General features: G+C 46.9%; 2 protein-coding genes across 7 annotated transcripts; one reads left to right on the top strand and one right to left on the bottom strand.

The window, feature by feature from the left end:
- Nucleotides 1-12811: 12811 nt before the first annotated feature.
- Nucleotides 12812-17198, top strand: irak1bp1 (interleukin-1 receptor-associated kinase 1 binding protein 1). Of its 4 annotated transcripts, XM_078794714.1 has the most exons (5): nt 12813-13165; nt 13445-13513; nt 13587-13668; nt 13750-13880; nt 14398-17196. In XM_078794714.1, exons 1-5 carry the CDS (start codon nt 12903-12905, stop codon nt 14663-14665), a joined length of 813 nt encoding a protein of 270 aa, XP_078650840.1. In that variant the 5' UTR covers nt 12813-12902; the 3' UTR covers nt 14666-17196. The 4 variants fall into 4 exon arrangements, with proteins under 4 accessions (XP_078650838.1, XP_078650840.1, XP_078650839.1 ...); XM_078794712.1 differs by having other exon boundaries at nt 12812-13165; nt 13587-13880; nt 14398-17198; XM_058065334.2 differs by lacking the exon at nt 13445-13513 and having other exon boundaries at nt 12814-13165; nt 14398-16838.
- Nucleotides 14840-21836, bottom strand: LOC131121809 (uncharacterized). Of its 3 annotated transcripts, none has more exons than XR_013629439.1 (8): nt 19582-21836; nt 19347-19518; nt 18285-18374; nt 18119-18213; nt 17876-18036; nt 16798-16914; nt 15135-16730; nt 14840-14969 (listed from the first exon to the last, which is right to left on the bottom strand). XR_013629439.1 is itself a non-coding variant. In XM_078794715.1 (7 exons), the coding sequence occupies exons 2-7, from the start codon at nt 19469-19471 to the stop codon at nt 16620-16622; spliced, it is 699 nt and encodes a 232-aa protein (XP_078650841.1). In that variant the 5' UTR covers nt 19472-19518; nt 19582-21836; the 3' UTR covers nt 14887-16619. The 3 variants fall into 3 exon arrangements, 1 of the variants encoding a protein (XP_078650841.1); XR_013629440.1 differs by having other exon boundaries at nt 19347-19474; XM_078794715.1 differs by having other exon boundaries at nt 14887-16730.
- Between the last annotated feature and the right edge of the window lie 78 nt (nt 21837-21914).

Here is a 21914-nt window from a genome sequence, read left to right as displayed (position 1 = left end):
AAGAGCCGGAAGCGGCTCCAGAACCGCGGGTTGCCGACCCCCGGGCTAACTGATTGATACCGGGTTAGTTGGTGATACCTATGATTCATAAAATACAGTGATAATATTGGCATGAAAATAAGATCCCTATCAGTTTTATGCTGCTAATGATATCATGCACACGTCAGACCTCACCAGACTGCGACAAATTCAGATGTTCATTATTTTTAGAATATTGTAGTCATTTAATATTGTAGTCATTTAATATTGTATATTGTAATCATGAATATTTACATTCATCTCCTCATCTTGTCGGCTGCACTCTTGTGGTCGTTGAATCCACTTGCATTGTTCTAAGTGATGTCAGCATGGCCTTGTGTCTTGGTTGGTTGTCTTGGTTAGCCTAATCCCAGTGTGACATGCTCCAGCAAGACTGGGTCGTTAACCCGGGTCGTGTGTTCCCTCCATGCTGCGACTCCTGACATCTCCTCACGGGGACAAAGAGGGTTTACAAGACAACAGAGAGGCTGGCTTTGTAAAAACCATTTGACTTTAGCCAAAGCAGACGGATGTGAAGCTACACGTCTCCGATGCTCCATAATTCAGCTGAAACCAAGTTTACTGCAAACTCTTGTCACCTTCACTCGGCTCCAACTTGGCTGAATGTCCGCGGGTTAAGAAAATAGAAGATATTTCAGTGCTGCTTTGCTAGCGAAGGGTTTTCTTTTCCCACTTGAACCCGCTGCCTCGCTGAGGTCTGACGCGCAGACCTGCTGACTGCGGTGATTTTGTGGGCGCAGTGGACCATGATGCACCCTTCACCGCTCGCTGTATATACAACGCTCCGCATACGGGTGTGCCGCTCAAGCGGAGACGCTGCAAAAGCCATCTTCTCTCCTGACGGTGCTAACGCTCGCTGGGAGCCTGCTGACTTATGATGTGGCATGCCAGAGACCGTCTCAAATAGGATCTGTTCATGGACACTTGTTGGGAGCAGGACCTTCTCTTGGTGATGGGTCACGTCTGATTCACACCTCTAATTCCTCAGCAGGGGTGCCGCGACGTACCAGACGAGACGATACTCCAGGTTGGGCCCATGACAAGGCGACGGGAATCGAACATTGATTTGAAGAAAAAGTACAATGAAAAACTATGACAGGACATGCAAGCCTTTTGAAATGTTTATTGTCCCACCAATTTATGCTCAACAATATTACTGTCCATCTTTTTTGACAGCAAATAAAACACTGTTCTTATAATATACTGTACAATAACAATAATAATACAATAAGTCCCACAGGGGGACATGCGTCTGTCTATCAGGGCTGTCCTGCTGGTCTTGCTTATTTAAAAAATCATTTCATTCAAAAAGACATGTATGTTTCATTAAAAAACAACACATACATACAAATACATTATACCTATGTACATTTAAATACAAACATGTGACTCTTGTTTCTTTTAAAGCTTTTAGCTCTGTCTAGTTCCGTTATACCTTTTTGTTCTATTTTTCCACTTTTTGACTGGGTTTTTGTATTTCTGCAATGAGCCACAAATGGCCGCTGCGCCACACTTTGGACACCCACGCATGTTTTGCCAGGAAGGCGATGGAGGAGTGTCTTGGCTGTGCCGGGTTGCATTGTTGAGGGGTTTTTACAGCTTTCAGACGTGCAGCACATGAACCACGATATTGTATGTGCACACCAACTGCAAAGCACACAGATCATGTGATTAAAGTGCCAACGCTGATCTGGATGAGGGATGTTATGAAACGCAACAGGTAATCACCGGTACTTGAACGTTGGTGCTGAGCCAAAGGTAATGAACGGCGATAGACGCGCTCTGGGATTTAGGGTGGAGACAAGGCGCAAGGTGTGTGATGGGCTGTAGTGCAAAAAGTGGACCTTTGCTTTGAGGTGACATTACAGATTCTGGTTCTTGATGCAAGCAGTTGGATCATCTGGATCTCATTCAGACGTTTCACTTTTATAAACTCATTCCGTGTCCAAGGATGTCCTGATGCGATGCTCACAGTGTGAAGTTGCCTCTTGGCGCAGTGCCCGAGTCAGCCGGTGGGGAGTGTTTACACACTTGCGCTACTTCTGCCGCCGAACACACACACACACACACACACACACACACACACACACACACACACACTGCTGTTGTACCTCCTGTTCCCCTCTGCTTCCACATATAATATATCAAAGCATCACAGTATGTCTGCGGATCTCAGTGTGTCGGCCATCACTTCCTTAGCTGACTTTTACACACACGCACAAACACACAAACAATGCAAGGTGATGAAGGATGGTACCTCCCTGCGATCCAGCTGATTCTCACACACACACACACACACACACACACACACCCTGAGCACTTGCAATAACACACGTGATGATGAAATAGTTACCTTGGCTTTTCTTAGGAATTTATTTGAGAAAGTCAGACAAAAAGGTAATCGTACAAAAACAAAGCAATGATTCACTGAGATAATAATAATAATAATAATGTACATCCAAGTCATCTCTTCCACACGCACAAATATGAGCATTTTCTAGAGAAGAATAGTTTTACACAAAGAAAAGGATGCAGCATGATTCTAAATGAATGCATATCAAAACCTTTTGACTGGTTTTAACACGCGTCTTTGTCTCCTCTGTGTGTTGTAAAGATATACAAAGAGGTAGAAAGAGGCAACTAATGGATGCACGTCATGGGACACCCCATTGGGCCTAGCAAGGCGGCTAATCTCACATTAGCTGACATGATGGATATGGGCCCTTGGTGGCTTCTTGGAGGTGGAATAGGTGTGTCCCATGACCTGGCTGCCTCTTTTGACCTCTTTTTATACCTTTAGAAGACACAGAGAAGAGAAGGGGTGTGTTCACGCCTGACACGAGGATGGTGGATGATGGGCAACATAAAGTGTACTTTTCCAAGGAAGGGGTCCCAAAGGGGAGTCAATCAAGAAAGAAACACGGAGAGGAAAATAGGCTTGGAATGCTAACCATTAAGATTAAGATGACACGGCTTTCCTGTAATGTGTAATATGTCCTGAGTGATTGCACTGGCCTATCTATGTTGATAAAGTCTATGTGGGCCTACTTCCTATAGTGAGGGGAGGAGGAATAAAATGATCAGAGGGAAACAGTGGAGCCATTCATGGAGAGGGCTCCTCTGGGATTGTGGTGCTTTATACGGACAAGAACTGTGTGTGTGTGTGGGGGGGGGGGGTGAAGAAGAAAAAAATCATTAGAATAGGTGGCGGAACCCGATGGAGCAGAACATGGCAGATGTATTTGATCCATATGTAGATATACATGCAGAGAACAGAGCCCAGTGCGTGTGGTCTCATCCTCCCATCCTGTTTGGGGAAGGAGGGAGCTGGATGGGGGGGGGGGGTGCTTCCTCTGGCTCGGAAGCCTCTGTTGTGACTACATTATAGTCCCTGACACCCTGTGCAATAATGTGCAAAATAACAGTAAGTGTTCCTGCAGGTGGCAGTCATGTGAACTTCACGTACACCAGCCCTTCTTCCACTTCATTTTTATTTTCTTCCCTTCATTTAGGAACATAAGTGCTCGCTAGCCATCCTTCATGTAGACGTAAGAAACCAAACAGAAATAACAATACAAGCACATCAATAAATGCCAATAGAGTCAACAATAAAAATGATAAATGTAAATGACAGTAAAGTGTGCCCGCGTGCCAGCAGCTACAGTCTTCTTCTAAACATCAACACCGTCCATCCATCCATTCACACCATACATAGCATACATACAGTACATACCGTAGACACGCTAGCAGTCAAACCTCGGGGCGGACTTTCCCATTGAATAGCATGAGGACAGGGAAAGGCACGCAGGCCAGGAGGAAACCTGGAATGAATTTCTTTGTGTTTACCCAAAATATACACGGCCCAACTCCCTTCGTCCCGGCTGAGCGCCGACAAATCCACCGACCGCTTATCAAATTAAACCGCCATTAGCAGCGTAAACACACAAGCTGGCGTACGCTCACCAAACAACGAGGACACATGTTCCATGAGTCCTTCCTTCCGACCCCAGAGAGGGCTCTTCCAAATAATCCTGACGAGGATTAGGGTCCACTTGACGAGGCCCCCAGTGCCTGTCACCACACGTCCGGAAGGGGACGTGGCTCGGGCCTCATAATATCACACCCGACCGGGCCAGCGTGGTATCCGGCCTAATTCCTTCCATGCGGACGTGTTACCGTGGAGGATTCTCCTCACAGCCGAGCACAGGTGACGGCGCTCTGAAAGGCGGCCAGCTGTTTCAGGGATTTACCTTGCGAGGCTGCTAAGGCAAAGCGTGGCAGTAAAAAGAATACTATTCCAGTGTCCCCCCCCAGGGAACGCCTGCCTGAGTATATGGAAGAGTCCATCAGGCAAACACACGACATGCATGAACATGGGAAGAGGCCTTGATGGGCCACGGAGAAGAAGTTCCCGAGTTAATTAGACCAGGAAAAAGGACCCCCAAGGGGGACATTCCCAGCAATGACAGCTTTAGCAGCTGGGGGGTGGGGGGGGGCACACTGAGTTTTTCATGATGCTGTTCCACCCCCATCCTGTAGGTGGCACCAGTGTCTGTCCTCCAGAAAGTGGCCTCACGTCTTCAGGAAGACCTCATCCAGGATGCTGCTCTCACGGTTGTCGTCTTGTTTACGTAAAGTCAGCTGCACGTCGAGCACAATGAATATTTATCACAGCTCAGAGAAATGGAATCCACCATTGAAAACCTTACGAGGCTAAAACGCGTCCAGACAGAAAGCCAATGTCCCCCAGTCCCTCTCTGGAATTCCACCCAAATCTGAGGGGGCCTTCCCCACTTTTACAGGAACAGCAAGCCATTAAATGCTCGATTTCAGACAGCGGCGCATGAATGCTTGCAGTTAACTTTATTCAGAAAAACGTTAGCTCCCCTGCGGCTTTCAGGCCAGCGGATTCACACCTCTGACATTTCAGAGACACCTTTTAAAGCCAGATGGCTGGCGGCCCACGCTCCCCTCCAGCGCCACACACCCTGACCACAATGGTGTGCAAGTTTAATAGAAGGAATGAATGTATAGCCAACCTCCCCACTATTCACACCAGAAAGTACAACAAATGTTTCCACTCCAGGCCACTAGGTGGCACTAATCTTTCCTGAATATTACAAAAGTCCAAGATCTCATCTACCAATTCCTGCGTACGGTAGGCGTGTCATGAGACCAGACGATAAACCAGACAATGACACGACAATGAGCCAAGATGACATTTTTTTTAAAAAACAAGGAAATAATAAGACCTTTAATATGACCAGTAAAAATGCGGGTGTGTTTATTCACACTCAAAGATATGATTGGCAACATTTGTTGACACCAAATACACCACAGTCATGATAATATACTGTATATTAGGATAATTCTTCACAATAAAAACAACATATACATACGCATCATTTAAAGACAAATGTTCTGTTTTTATTTGTATCTTCATTTGAGCTTTTTCCACTTATGCATACATTGTCACCCTATTTTCCACTTTTCTTTCTTATATCCACAAATGGCCCTCGTGCCACACTTTGGCCACCTGTGCATGTTGCATCAGGTAGGCATGGTGCAGCACAGTGAGGGAGGTGCCAGGGCTGGGTTGCACTGTGGAGGGTTTTTCATGACGTTACGGAGGTGAAGCTCGCCAACGAGCGCACGCCACTTATTGCCTGATTGGGAAATGTGTGACACGTGTTTATTTAATCTATGTTTGTTTAACATGATCACACAGGCCAAGACCTTTGCATGAGTGGGGAAGGTATCCCTTTGAAAACACGCTGACTTGGGACTTGGGACTCCTGGATTAATATCATGTGTTTCTTTCCACGCACACAGACAAATGAGAGGCAGAAAGTGCAGCCATCATTACGCCAATAAGAGCCGACATTCATCTCAACACGCTGACGACTGTTAGCCAAGTAGCGCCATGCCACAAGCTAGCAGCCGTTAGCTGGGGTGTGTTGTGTGATCCCCTTGCGAGGGACGCTGAGGGTGTCGGCGTACAAACGGCCTGATGGAGAGCACATGCAAGGCAAGCCAAGACTTATTAAAAATGCTTTTTCTGCTCATACATCAACCGATTTAGACCGTAACTGCCCCCCCCCCCCCCAGAAGCTCATTAAATGTAACAGAAGAGCTTGGACAAAAGCTCTCTGGAGCACAAGAATGATCAATCTTTGCTGCTTTTCCTCCTTAGCAAGTTATGCGTTAGAAGGTCTGCTGGCCGTTGTTAGCGCACAGAACTACACAAAAACTACACAAAAACTACACAAAAACTACACAACAACTACACAAAAACTACACAAAAACTACACAAAAACTACACAAGCTGTTTGAAAAAAAACACAGCCAACTTGGGTAGCAAGTCCTCAGCCGTGGACGGCTCACACAGACGCTCCAAAAGACCACTTGGTCACTTTCATCTGTCTCTTTAGAACACCGGCTGCTGGAAATAAACACAGGATCTATACGACATAGCCGAAAGCTCATTTCTTTCTCTGGACTTCATGCCCAGTCGGTCATGACGATGATTTATGATGATGATTTATGATGGTGATTTACGATGATGATTTAGATGATGTCATATCAGATGACTGAACTACACGCCGCATACTTGCAGTATCATGATTTTGTATGTTGATAGTTAAGCCTTTCTCTTGCTCACTATCATGGTGGACTTGCTGCTCCATGGCGGACTCCACACTTCCGTCCTGGTACAGGTTGTCGGTTTGGCACGGTAGAAAAAGGCATGTCTGCTCAGGATGAAGCTGATCTGAACCGTAGCATCTGCTGAAAGTGTGTCGTGACACATGCTTGATGCCGAAAGCAGCGGCGGTGGGGGCCAGTGGCCCTGGGATTGTCATCCTCCATGAGGAGGCACCAGCAAGTCCGCCATAAGTGACCACACTGCAAGCTAAATAGCAGCTAGCTGCCACAAAGAAAATAGGTTGCAGTGGCTCATTCTCAGGAAAACACTGCCCCTAGCGTCCTGATAGAGAATTGCACGTCAAGCGTGAAGTAGAAGTGGATCCCAGTGGCGTCTGAAGGGCGGGCACAGTGACCTCCTTGTCAATCAGACGACTAAAGCGTTCCATGATGAACATCTTTAATGCTGGCCGTGGCTTACGCCGCTTGAAAGGATGTGCTGAAACGTGCTGAAGGCAGGAAGGGGGGGTGGGGGGGTCTGTCTGTCTGGACAGGAAATGGGCTGCTTTACCCTTTGACCCCAGTCCACCAGGCGTCTTTGTGCGTGTGCTGGAACAGGTTCTCTTCAGCCTGACGGACAGATGTTGGTCCTGGCAGCACGGGCAGGTGCTGTGCCCCCTGGTCGGAGGGGTCCCGGCAGGGGACTCACCAAGGGGATGGTGTGGTGAAAGGGAGTTAAACAACGGTCAGGTGACACACTTGGATCAGGCCGCGATGGCTTCTTGGCGGGTAGAAGTTGTGAGTTTTGTTTGGTCGGCCGCTGCTTTGCAATAAAAGAGCTTCCCGGAACTCCAGCTCAGATATTGTTCCCTTGAAAACCGTTTGTTCCGCTTTCAACATTCTCCGACCGGACCGCAAATGCTCAGCAGGCGGAGGAGAGCGGGGGTGCGGCATGGGGCCCCCCCTCCTCTCGCCGCCTGAGCGGTGAGGCCAGGGGGTCACTGCTGGGGACTCCCCCCTGAAGGCAAGTCAAAACGGGTAATAGTAAACGCTCTGAGTTTTGGGTTTCTGGACCTCACGGTCACACGGGCCTGCGGCTTTGCCTTCAGCTCCTGCCCAGCATTCTCAGTCAAGATGTGAGGGATGGAGCCAGAAGGGAAACACTGGAGTAGACTGCTGGAACTCTAACTCTAATTGTTGCACATTGTTGGAGGGAAGCTATTGACTTGATAGAAAAGTCATCACACGCGCTTTCAAAGTACAACAAATCAAACACACGCGCTCACACGCAGTGTTTGACCCGGTCTAAATAAGTCCCTTGCAGACGTCTAATCCCAGGCTTTGTTTTGGTGTTTACAGAAGAATTTCAGCCATCCAAGGACATGGCAGGGAGGAAGGTCGGGACCCCCAAAGACTCCATGGAAGGAAGGGATGCCGAGCACAAAGCAGTCAAAGCACCTAGCATCCCATTGGCCTCATCCATCATGGGCGATGTAGCCGTGTTTTTCCATAGATTTCTTTGAAGCACGATATCAGAAACAAGCACGTCGTTCACATTGATATCTACTGGATAGGTCTCATGTTTCCAGGTGGCACCACCCAAGTATTTGTGGTGTTTAATAGCGCTTTATTCCTACTCTCTTCTTCTTTCTTCTGCCATAGCGACCCCAGAAGCATGTGTGCAGCTATGGACGTTCACCTTGTTACGTTTGGAGCTTATCTATCTTTCTTTTGGTCATTTAAATATTTCATATTTATATGGCCATAGAACACAATACTTGAAAAACCACTCAATAGGATGTGCTATACAGTATATCATACAGTATATGGATATGTCGGTCCATATGATGGGATATACAGTATATCATACAGTATATGGATATGTCCGTCCATATGATGGGATATACAGTCTATCATACAGTATATGGATATGTCCGTCCATATGATGGGATATACAGTCTATCATACAGTATATGGATATGTCGGTCCATATGATGGGATATACAGTCTATCATACAGTATATGGATATGTCGGTCCATATGATGGGATATACAGTCTATCATACAGTATATGGATATGTCGGTCCATATGATGGGATATACAGTCTATCATACAGTATATGGATATGTCCGTCCATATGATGGGATATACAGTCTATCATACAGTATATGGATATGTCGGTCCATATGATGGGATATACAGTCTATCATACAGTATATGGATATGTCGGTCCATATGATGGGATATACAGTCTATCATACAGTATATAGATATGTCGGTCCATACAGCCCAGCCCTAAAGCAGCATCAGCCTGCGCTGCTGACGTTTTCGAACCAACCCCCAAAACAACAGAGTTAGACTAAAAAGCTGATTAGCACATCAGTGTCCCCGTCAAAATATTTCCTTGTCGTATTGGTTAACAAACACGGGCTCTTTCATTGATGTACTTTCATTTACTGCTGCTCACGTTGAAGCTTTGTTTAGATGTGTTCTCGCTAATTGGAGCAAAGCTTCCACAGAAAGATCTTCATCGGGAGAGGGAGGGTGACAAGAAAGGTGGACGTGCGGAAAGGCTGTTAATCTCTGATGGATCTTTGGCTCCCCGCCACAGTGATGGTGTCGGTCGGGAATGCCGCCTGCATGAGGAGAACATGTGTTGCTGTGTGTGTGTATGTGCACACTCTATGTGGTCCGTGCACTCATTAGTGTGCGCTGCACTGCAGGCTAGCTCCAGTTACAGTACTAAACAGCACTTTTGAAGTTTTAATAGAGGCCCGAGGAAAAGCTCAACCTGCAGGCAAAGACAAAGGTGGGAATTATTGAGGGGGACAAGCAGGTCATGTGACCACACATGACATTGAAATAAGGGACATGCTGTGTGCACCTGTTAGCTTTCAACAAAGCAAACACAACCTGAATTCTGTTAGAAAGCGTCCTTCAGGTAGAAGTGGATCAGCCAATCAGAAGCGTGAGGAGAAAGTATGTGGAATGGGCGCATGAGGAGGAAGGAACAACTGCGAAGGAACGCCCAGCATCACACACTGAAGAAAACAACTAGCAAAGACAATTGTCTTGCAGTTAGCATTGTTGGCATGCTGACTGAAGGGCTAAACACATCTCTTTAGTTTCCCAACATGCGTGTTCATGTGGGTGGGGGTCCGTGTGGCCGAATCGGCAGGCTGGAGTTGCAATAAACAGATGTGGAGTCTTTATGAGGTCTTTACAACAGGTTCAGCTGTGCCCAGATGTTTATGTACGCTGGTGTGTGTGCGCGCAAAAGCCAACACAGGCCCAACATGGAAACCTCTCATTAGTGAAGCGTAAAGGAACCACGGATGGAACAGGCCGCAGCAAAGGTTGGGTCTAGTCGCTTCAAAACACAAACATCTGCAGAAGTCACAGTCACGGCCAGGCCGGCTGCTCGAATATTGAGGTATGAGAATATGAGAATATTCTCATATCAAAAACACACCGAGTCACCCTCACGTCCTCACAGTGCACACAGCACCTCGGGAAGAACAGCGCCAGCGAGGACGATAGCATCAGGCGTGGTCGTCCTAAGCCTCAGTCACATAGGCTCCTTCCTTCCACACATCTCATCCTGGGTGAGCAGGAGGATGGTGTGGAGGCGTTACGTCAAGCTAGCAAGTTAGCATTGGCAAAGCAAAGAACACGACTCAAGTCCATGACAAAGACGCATGTTGACAGGCTTACTAATTCTACTTCCTTATTTTCACTTCCTGGTCCTTTGTAGTTCCTTTGTCTTCAGTCCTGTATGTGGAGGGGCCAGGGTCCTTGGGGGCTCAAAGCAAGAAATTCATGATGAACAAACCTTGCGACTTGCCCCAAGGGGGTTTGCTTCGTCATGATTTCATAATTGCATCGTAAATGCCCATTGTCGTCATTTCTGTTGGCACGTCCCACCTCTGATTGTGTGCTAGAAGAATTGGTGTTCATGTAGTATACACAGTAGTATATACTGTATACACAGTAGTATATACTGTATACACTCTATATAACGCTACTATTTCATATACATCGGTCCGGCTCAGTTGGCTCATTAGTGTTGTTCACGTGGAACATCAAGAAAGCAAAGCCGGGAAGCGTAACGGACGTAACGTCAATTCCGCTTGGTCCATCTGGCGAGGGGAACTCGTCTGACCTGTTTCAACTTGCTTCTATGGAGCAAACCATGCAGCTAGGTAAGAAAGTTCAACTTTTCTTCCTGCTTTTCACAATAAAGTCCAGAGGAACGGACACGCTAGTCACTTGAGTCAGAGTTTGAAGACGAGGCCAGTGGAAGAACTGGAGTGAAAAGGAGCGCTTGGGGGGAGAATGTGAGAATAAACGTGCTATAAAGCTGGCCGGGCCCGACTGTGGTCATCACAGGGACGTGGCGGCCATCCAACATGGCCGACTTTATGGTCACATCTGAAAAAGCAGGCGAGAGCGGGAGGGAGGGACGTCAACAGATTCAGAGACCATTAGAGTCAAATCTTTTTCCAGTGTGAAAAAAGGAAGGCCTCACGTTGCTTTCGCCGACCTTCATCAACACCTCTCCTCTTCCTCTGTGGCCCAACACGCCTTCCGTCCATCCTCACCCGGGTGGGGGTATGCTGGAGCCTATCCCAGCTGAGAGGCGGGGTTGGCCCTGGACGGGACATCACACCTCCGCTATTAGAAAGACTTTATTGAACATCTGGAGGGAAGCGGGGACTGACGCTTTTAGCATTCAGCTCCACCCTCGCTGTCAACTATCACACTTTCACCTCCGGAACCTCCAAAGTCCAACTCCCCTGAAGCCAAACAACTCGGAATTCACATGGATGTCATGTGATAGACCTCCAAAGTCACTCAAACGCATCGCCTCTGTCACTCATCACCTTTGCATGCTCCTGTCATCCCAGTGATGGCGTGGGGCGCCATTTTCACCTTTTACCAGCCGCAGCCCGTCTCGTCTTACCTGGACTCGTCTTACCTGGAAGACCAACAGCGCTGCACCGGAAACCAACACAGCAAATATCCCAGTCTACCATCAAGAGCCACTTTCATACTGACTTACACCAACTGTGGCACCACCTGATCATTAATGATCAATTCACTTATCTTTTACAACATGGCGGAGACCCATTAAACACAGCTGTGGCCCCGGGCGCCATACTTTGGAAACCCCCGAGTTAGACACATCGATTATATTTGCATTCATTATTTTTCATTATTATCATCACTTACTCGCTACATTTCCTCGCAATGCTATCCGACATGAAGCTCGTCGTCTTGCGGCTCCTGAGGACGTGAGGAAGCGTTGGTGTGAAATGTTAGGACTGTACGACCTGTGGGATTATTACTGTTACTTTGCTGCCACCTACAGGCCGGAACACAAACTGACCAAGCACACGTTCGTTCATTTTCTACCGCTTATCCTCACGAGGGTCGCGGGTTCGTCATTATTATTATTATTATTATTATTATTATTATTATTATTATTATTATTATTATTATTATTATTATTATTGTTATTATTATTATTATTATTATTATTATTATTATTATTATTATTATTATTATTATTATTATTATATTATTAGCGAGGCCAAACGTGACTTATAGTACCTTATGCATTTTCAAACGACGTCGTCTCAAGCAGCTCAGCTACTGTGTGACATTCTGCGGAAAATTGAAAAAACACACAGTAACTGTGAACTCACGACGTTTGGTTAACTTCAGCTGATATCGCAAAGCCTGAATTATTTGGCTGTCGCCGACATCATTTCGGTCGACAATCAACGTCATGAAGAGAAAACCCACAAGTCTGCAGAAAGGTATTTTATAAAGTCGGGTCGTCGTTACTATAGAACAAATATTTGTGTACATTGTTAATGTAAATTGTGTAGCTATAGTCAGGAATATCAACTTTGTGTACATTGTTCATGTCATTAGTGTAGCTATAGTCAATGCTGGGACGCCGGCAGGGAATGTAACCCTAACCCTAATGTCTAAATCTCTCCCTCGAAATTCATTTCTATCCCCACATTAAAGTGCATGGTTAGAATTCGGTTTAACAAGCATAGTCATTGCCCTCTTGGCAAAATAAACGATCTTTGTGTCGCAGGGACATAAACTACGCATCCCATCGAGCATTTCGCGCATTGCCATGACTGCAGAAGGACGCTATGGCGGCTAGCCAGCGATAGTTATCCCGAATATCGGTCATGAACTAATGGACAACAGGATGCGAGGGATTCCCGGGACTCCGTCTGCTCCGGTCGCTAACGACGCCGAGCAGGGCGTCGAGGGCTGGGCCGTGAATCGACAGAGCCTCGTTGGCCACGCGAGGGAAATCCAGGTGACCGGGGCGGCGGAGGTTTGTTGCCCGGCCGACAGAGCGTCGGTGCGGTTCACGGTGGGCAGCAGCAAGGCGTCTGTGAGCGAGGTCACCGGTAGCGTGTCGAGGCGGGTGGAGTACATTTTACAGGCTGCCAGGTGGGAGAAATACAGCAGTAAAGGAGTAGACGATGCTAATGCTAATGCTAATGCTAAGCTAATTGCACTGCTAGTGAGTGCTAATGATGATGCTTTGACAATCACTTTGTTATTTTCAATGAAATTACAAACATTAGAATACAATCGTCATACTGGAGCAGTTTTAGTGTTCTAAATGACTTTGCACGTCCCCCTTTCACTCCTGGATTGTTTTTCAGGAAATGTAACCGAAGTTAGCTTTGCAGGTGTGAACATTATGTTTACTTTATTATTCTCAAGCTGTGTTACCTCCCCTGACGTTTTGTGGCCCTGCGTTGCGTCACACGTCACATGGGAGCTGACCCTCAGGTGACCAGCGATGGGGACACGTGTTCACATGAGAAGATGATTACCGTGGCATATTCTTCCTCTATATGAGCAGACAACACGGCGTGAGAGAAGAAGACGTCATGGTGAGGAAATTCCTCCACAGGGATGAAGACGTGTATCACATGACCTCAGAGGTAAGGGAAGATAAGCCCAGGTGGGTCTATGCAGGTACGAGGATCCAGTGCCAGCGTACTCGTAGCCTATGTGTCTTTCAGGTGACCGTGACCTTCTCCGACTTTGACGAGATGGAGCAAGTGTGCATCATCCTGTTGGAGAAGCTGGACAAGACCGTCTCAGTTGGAACACCTCGATTTTTCCACAGCGCGGAATGTCTCAATCGCATCCGGTAAACGCGTCTTCCTAAGGTGTTTGCGTATACGTACAGTCGTAAAGGGGAACAGCACTTGTTTTGGAATGTCGCCCATCATTCCCAATCCTTATGTGAAACATGAAGACATATTCCTTTCCCTTTTCTATAACACGGGAAAACCAGGTCATTTCAGCTAGCTTACAATGCTGTCATCGGGATACAGCTAGTATTTCCACTATGAAGCCCTCTAAAAAACAACCCTACCAAGATTGCATAGTTTGATATCCATGCTGTGATCATGCCTTAACACGTATGTGATGATAGCATGTCATAGTTGCAGTATCTGCCCTATTTGGATGTTGAACACTTTGACCTAGGACTCCAGCACACGTCTCGTGCTGGAAGACACAGCCATCCCAAGGAGAGCCGACATCGAAAGTGTTGTCGCTGCTGTTGTTGACAGAGCTAGCATAACTGTGTATCAATCCGCAGAGAAAATAAGTTTGGGTTATTTATTTGACTTATTTACAGTACATACGTATACTGTGTGCAGGCAGAGTGTGTGCGTCTCAGCAGTGGACAACGCCCAGCAGAAGGCCAGCAGGATCAGCCAGCTACTGGGACAAAGTCTGGGAGCGCCCACCCTGATCCGAGAGACGGACACACGGGAATGGCGGGGCAAGGATGAGGACGGTGCCCGGTGGGGTGCGGACACTCCCCACGCTGCTGCCGCCCTGCTTCCTCCGATACCCACCATCACGACCTCTTCACTGGTGTCCGTTTACTTCCGACTGCAGGAAGGAAGCAGGAAGAAAGTCTAACATGTTGGGGCTAAAAAGGCTTGTGACGCATACACTCCTTCAATGTGTGAAGAATGTATGTTTTACACTGTTGGATCTTGGATCTTGGATCTGTTGGAGATTGAAAATGCAAAAAGAAGAAATGCACCAAAAGAGTCAGCGTATTCCTGTGGAAGGAGTGTTAAAAAAGCCAGACATTACCACACAGACCAGGCCTTCAGTCATGATGGATGCCCCTTCCGACCTCCACTTGGCTCCATCGTTCCATTGAAGGATGATGATGGTGGAAAAACATCTCAGGTGGGAGAAGAAAGCTTTCTTCCATCTTTTAATGTAAGCAAGCAGTAGGTAACAAGTTATCAGTGTCCTAACTGTGTTTCTTTTGTTGCATACGGGGAGCAGGGTTGCTGATAGCCCTTTCCCACCACAATTAGTGGCCGCATCAAGCTACCGATGCTGTAGAAAACACTCAAATGCTAAAGCTACTTGCCATTGAGAGGTGCCTTGAACCTCTTTTCTTGAGAAACTTGGGACCGTCCAGTCTCTACTTCCGGATTGATTCAGTATCCAACACATATGGCTGTGTGACCAACCGCAGTGAAGGGGGAGGGGCGTGGGTGGAAGAGACCATTTGCACAGGAACCACGAAATCCAGCTGGAATAGGTGCAGATTCTGGAAGAGATATAAAGCTTTGTGTGCTGGCTGTGGTGTGTAGCTGCTCTGTTGGAGTCCACAACTATAGACATCCCACTGGGCCTGAGGGTAGACGGCCAATGTCATGACCAAAACACTGTATTAAATGTGTATGAATATATTTAAGCCCCCTTAAGGGTCTGGAATGGAATGAAAAATGAACACACGCACAACATTAAACACATAATATTAACAACTACTTAAATAGCAGCATGATGGGAGACCACCCTAGACGTACTAGGCATTCCCTACTGCTACCTACCCAAGGGTGGCTAATTAGTCGTTAGCACAGCTGTTAGAGCGCTTGGATCCACACACAGAGATGGTTGGTTCAATTCCTGATTTGAGCTAAAACTACCAATATACTTTTACGTTCATTCTACCTTTTAGCATATTCAGTCCCGATTGGGCTTCCAAATGGCTCTGGTGGTGTTCATTTTTGCACCTTTTCAAAGTGTTTCAGTTTGGCTTCAGCTTTTCAATGTCTGCTGACATTGCATCACCTAATTATTCTTATGAACATTGTTACACCCAAGAATTACGGTACTGGTACTCGCCATACCACAGCGGCTAGCTAGTAGCTAGCGTCAACACACGTTGGCTCCCAATGCCTAAGGCCAATAGCCAGAGGTAACACTAAAATATGTATATTTTAGTATTGGAGGCTAGGTGTGGCCTGTCTTTCTATGTTGCTATGTGACATCAATGCACCCAGGAAGGAAGTTCTACTAAAATACTCCAAGTATGACATGTTAGCATCCATATATCTGTTACTACATGCTCACAGCATCTTGGATCTCTTTGACTAGCCGCCTTGCTAGGCCCAACAGTGGTGTCCCATGACATGCATCCATTAGCTGCCTCTTTGTACCTCTTTGTATATCTTTACAACACACAGAGTTCATGTCTCACGTAGGATGATGCCCACCATTGTTGACATTTTAACAGTTTTTTAGATTAGTTTTTAAGATTAGACGTGTTTATGGTTTATTTGCATTGATACATTGATAGCTGAACATTAAGCCTGTCTTTCAATGTTGTTTGTTTCTTGGCGAATCATACGAAGTACAGCACTGTGCAAAAGGACTGGGCCACCACTGGATGAATAGCAATACATGATGAACATTTGCAATGATTTCTCACCAAAACCGATGGAGCTAGCGTGTTTGGGATGAAGTATTGCATGTATTACTTTCCCACAGTACTGTACTGTAAAATACATTCGGGTCGCTGGTGCTTAGAAGGGGACCCATGGGCAGGCCCATCCCATGAGGCGCTGGCTCAGGCATCCTCGGTGTCATCCTCGGGGAAGATCTTTCGGAGCCAAGGCAGCGGGATGAAGCGCTTGCCGTCGAAATGTTCAAAGTACTTCTCCAAGGTGGGAATGTCCGGCTGAAACACCCCAGAGTGAAGCCACAGCTGAAGACCTGTTTCAGCACATTTCCGTCCCGCTTCCTACCTGCGTGCCTCGGATGCGCTTGAGTTGCGTTTGGGGCAGGTAGGCCACCAACAGAGATGCCGGTCTGGGCCCGCTGAACAGAACCTTGTAGTGTGGCGTCTTCTCTGCTGCACGGTCCTGAAACCACAAACCATCACCCTGGGGGCCTTTACTCTGACAGGACGTTTAGGAAGGCATGCTAGCGTGGATATAATGCACCACCTCAAACCTTCATCAGCGGACACGCTCACTGGCTTAGGGGCAATTAGGCAAGTGCCCCAAAGACGTTTTGCTCGATGGCAGCCATGTTTGTGAAAGAAATCTTGCTCAGATTTTACAGGTCCTCTACATCAACAATATATCTACTCTACTATACATCTACTCTACTGTACATCCACTCTACTCTTCATCTCCTCTACATCTGCTGTGCAATACATGAGCTACTGTAATAGTACTTGTGAATAGATAGTATAATAGTAGGAAGTATGAATAGATTGTATTGGTATATGTAGCCAGTGTGTAGTGAGATAGTATTGGTATGAATAGATAGTATTGGTATATATTCTTCTTCCTCTTTGGGCTTTTCCCTCCAGGGGTTGCCCCAGCAAACCAATCTCCTCCATCAAACCCTGTCTTCTGCATCTCTCTCATGTTCTCCTTCACGACATCCATAAACCTCCTCTTTGGTCTTCCTCCACCCCTCCTAGCAATATATTGACTATCTCTCCTCTGGACATGTCCCAACCATCTCAGTCTGGCCTAAAGGATTTTATCTCCAAGGCCTCTAACATGTAATGTCCCTCTGATGTACTCCCTCCTGATCCTATCCATCCTGGTCACTCCCAATGAGAACCTCGACATCCTCACCTCTGCTACCCCCTGTTCTGCTTCCTGTCTCTAGACCAAACAACATGGCTGGTCTCACCATGGGTAGTGACATAGTATTGGTACGAATAGACGGTATTGGTATGTGTAGCCGGTGTGTGGAATAGAAATGTTGGAGCGTTTGAATGAAATATATTGCAAGTGAAGAAGCAGCAAGTGAAGACTAACTTTTACAGGTGTGCTTTGGTCACATGAAGTGGGGGCAGGGACTGACCTCCGCATCCCCGTACACCCTATCCACCCACTCGGCGGGAGCCCGCATCTCGGGGTCCCAGCTGACCACCACCCCGACCCGGCGTGCCTTCCTGTCCATCACCACCTCGCCCACCCGCAGGAAGACATAGGGAGGCCGTGGACTGCGCACGGCCCTGGAGGCTGCAGTGACAGATGAAGGAACCGTTACTGTCTCGGTGGGGGCTGTGCCTCGTATTTTGGCATATTTTGGGGGCACGCTAACCTCCAAATAATCCCTGATTGTTGTCGATCATCATGGTTTCCATGGCGACCATCTTCTGTGCCGCATCTTCCTCTGTGCCGACACCGAAGAAAGACCTGGAGAGGAGCACAAATGATGGTGAGTTTGCGTACCGTGGGAAAGCGGCGTGTTGAAGGATGAGACTCACCACACTTTGGAAACCTGCTGCTCCGTCCACTCCGCCCACGCACTCGCATTCAGATGAGACTTCCTCCACTCCTTCCACACTCGAAGAAACCTGAAAGATTGCCCTTTGTCACATTGCTGAAAAACGATCACAACACTTGTCTGCTACAATGTTTGACTTTTTTCTTGTAAACATGTAAACATCCAGGGATTATTTATTAGTATTCATTTTAGTCTGGGATGGATCCTTCTTTCCAATAAGGAATTCATGATGAAAATGGAGGCGCCACTGTCGTGTCGATTGGCCACTAGGTAGCGCCACCGTTCTGTTGCTGCATTATATAGACTATATATATATATAGTATATATATATATAGACTATATATATATATATACACACACATATATTTATATATACATATATATATATATATATACACATACATACACACACACACATATATATATATACACATATACACACATATATACACATATACATATATATATACACACACACACACACACACACACACACACAAGGGCATCCGGAATTTAAAAGGCTCAAGCCAAAACTTAGTATGCGGATCAAAAAGATCCACTGTGGGGACTCCGGAATGAGAAAAAAAAACGAAACAAACAAACAAAAAGACATCTGCGGAGTGACGTTTGTAGACTAAAAAGGGTCAAGTGGTAATATCTGGCCCAGATGAGGAATAAATACACTATATTGTAACTAGCACGCCCTTCCGTTGTTTACAGTAAGGGACACAAAATGACTGTAGTTCCTGATGAACCAACCTACCTCCCCAACCACTACTCGTGACTTCCCCACCAAGTACTGTGTATTTGTGTACTTTGTTGTAAAGTGGACCTATTCTATTCTAGATCTGCCGCTTGTAGTCAAGTCCTAATGACGATGACCCCTTGGCAACCAGCAAATGTTTGTTTTTTGCCGAGAAGCAGCAGCACCAACGGCCCACACGAAGCACAATGTAAGCTGTCCGGTGGTATACATGGTGGTGGTCTACTAGAAGGCTTTAAAGTGACTCATTTCCACGCCTCCCACTCCTTGCAGTGTTACCGTGTGGACGCGTGGAGGCGCTGCGCCGCCGTGGAGCCGGTCCAGTGGGAGATGAGGTACTGGGCGGGCAAGGCGGACAGCAGCAGCGCCAACTGGAGCGCCGCGGTGGCAGTCAGCTGAGGCATCACCTGTGGACACGCACACACGCCGTGGCAAATAGAAGGCCCACGTACTACGGAGGGGCGCGGCAAACAACTTTAAACATCAACTCAATGTGTACAAGTTGTGTCCTTACCTTATTTTGGATAAAAGTCCACGCTGTCGTCCGACTAAAACATGGCTGATGAAGCCCCGAGTGTGCGTGTTAGTGTGGGCTTTGTTGACCTAAACCCACGCCGGTGCCACCTGTCTGTTGACATGCCACAGCTGGGCGGGAGACGAAAAGGCTTCAGGCTGCGTTTCGTCCAATCAAGGCAGCCCACGGAGGAAACAGGTGACCTCTCTTGACGCACCACGTCAGAATTCAACAAACCTCAACGAGGTAGCGGAGGGATGCAGTAACGCTCTCGCCACCAGATGGGAGTGTTGCTGACATGTAAGCATCCTTTCATCTTTTACTGCTCCTAGCTTCTATTATTGCATCGTTTATTAAACTTTTTCTTTCTCTTTTAACCAACGTTTAAACTAAGCAACCAACTACTGACTTTCATTTCATTCATCTTGATGTACTGAAACCAAGTCAATCTAGCTGAGATACATTACCCAACCCTCTTAGCTTGGTTGTCATTTCCTCCACATTAGATCCGGATTGCACATTTTGCAGTGCTTTCCCAAACGTTCACTGACACGGAGGCACTCGTGTGTGTCCGGTGTGGTTGCAGACACGCCTGCAAGTCTTGGTGGGTTTACATTTCCTTCCTCTGGGATTACACTCCCAATGACAGGAAAAAAGTACCAGTAGCAGAAAGACAAGTGTTTATTCCTTTCCGATATTGGTATGAACTAACAGGACTGCAGTCCTGTGTCATGTACATGTGTGTGTACGTACGCACGCACATTCTACCGTTCATCTTCCCCATACTGTGTGGATATATAGCCTACATTTAGAAAAAGTATACAAACTAACAACTTCTCTTTCAAATGTGGAAAACAGAAACCCTCGCTCCCCGGCTTCCCAACACGCACCCTTAAAACTGATACACACAGACGGGGATGTCTCCAAAAGGTAGCAGCGTCCCTTTAAGGCCCCTTTGTCATCGTGTTAGTTTGTTAGGAACGGCACTGCTGCCATCAGCGTTTCCTTTCCTACGGCGCTAACGTGACATAACGATGACGGCATATCACTCATGATAAAAACACTGAAAGTAGGGATCAGACGGTGGAACCTTGAAAGTCACAGGACTCATCGTGGCGGGAGGCTGCAGCGCAGCCTTTTGCTTTTTCTTTGGCATACAAGCCTAGAAGAGGACACGGTGGTGAAGTACACGCGACACCTGCAAGTCGGGCTATCGCGTGGTTCAATCCTTCACCGCCTTGCAAAAGACGAAGGATACGTGAAGTTGCCGTCATGAAACTTCCTTTCCTCACGCCCGCCTTTCTGACGCCTCATCAGCATTTCACTTAGTACGCTTGCGTGACAACAACAATACCTGTACAGTTGGGTTGTAGGCATTCATCCGCCAGGTAGATTTAGATTCCTACATTCAGCCGGCCGGTCTGTCGGACGGCAGAGATAGTCAGGCCACCGTGGCGGTCCAGTGTGCGGAAACACTTTGGTGTTTGCAGAGAGGGAGATGTTCTACACGAGTGGCTGGCTGTTTGAAGGCAACTCCTGCAGTAGCAAGCGGCAAATAAACCTACTCAACATTCAACCGCGCTTGCACTTCAATGCGTTTGCCATTCATCCATGTTGATATCCATGATTCATTTCTACCTGGTTCCCTTCCAAACACACTAGGGAATCGAGGAAACCTCACTTGCGCTGTCCACTACCCCCCTAAGTCCTTTATCACCGTCCGTCCTAAATAAACCAATTTCATCCTTGAATCATATCCGCCGCCACCAATCATGATACGAGTCGAATCATTATTCAAATGAATCGTTACACCCCTACTGTACAGGCTCTCCGCTTGCCATCGGTGAAGCCTGGAACAGACAACGAAACAGCCCTGGAGGTTCCACTGTGTTACTAAGAACACCTGGGGGACACCTGTGGGACGCCTGTGGGACCCCCGTGGGACCCCCGTGGGACGCCCTGGCAACGACCCGGATGAGAAAGAAAATCAGGACCCACCCAGAACATCAACATAATTTTGAGCAGTGTTTTTCCAACCACTGTGCCACGGCCCACTAGTATCACAATATCACTTTTTTGTTATAATTTGATTTTTTAATCTTGCTTCTATTCCTGCCAGGATATCGGCTTTGTGTTCATTTAGACAGGCCCATTTTTCACACTGAGTGAGTATAAATACATTGAGAAATGATATTGTAATGAAATATACTGTACATGGTGTCATTTTGTAACATTTTTGGTTAGTGGTGTGCCCCCAAATTTGTCCAATGTAAAAAAACATGCCGTGGCTCAAAAAAGGTTGAAAAACACTGATGTAGACCACAAGAATGCAA

This window comes from Doryrhamphus excisus, linkage group LG11 (assembly GCF_037039965.1).
Source record: "Doryrhamphus excisus strain RoL-2023G ecotype Guam linkage group LG11, RoL_Dexc_Guam_v1.1, whole genome shotgun sequence".
In the NCBI taxonomy this organism is placed as follows: domain Eukaryota; kingdom Metazoa; phylum Chordata; class Actinopteri; order Syngnathiformes; family Syngnathidae; genus Doryrhamphus; species Doryrhamphus excisus.
This window is presented reverse-complemented; position numbering and strand designations above follow the sequence as displayed.

Coding starts and splice junctions, on each gene's coding strand:
- irak1bp1 (XM_078794712.1), top strand. CDS start 12,903: ATGGACAACAGGATGCGAGGGATTCCCGGGACTCCGTCTGCTCCGGTC. Junction 13,166..13,444: donor TACATTTTACAGGCTGCCAG/GTGGGAGAAATA, acceptor ATTATTCTCAAG/CTGTGTTACCTCCCCTGACG. Junction 13,881..14,397: donor GAATGTCTCAATCGCATCCG/GTAAACGCGTCT, acceptor TACTGTGTGCAG/GCAGAGTGTGTGCGTCTCAG.
- LOC131121809 (XM_078794715.1), bottom strand. CDS start 19,471: ATGCCTCAGCTGACTGCCACCGCGGCGCTCCAGTTGGCGCTGCTGCTG. Junction 18,375..19,346: donor CGCCTCCACGCGTCCACACG/GTAACACTGCAA, acceptor GCAATCTTTCAG/GTTTCTTCGAGTGTGGAAGG. Junction 18,214..18,284: donor CAGCAGGTTTCCAAAGTGTG/GTGAGTCTCATC, acceptor GCTCCTCTCCAG/GTCTTTCTTCGGTGTCGGCA.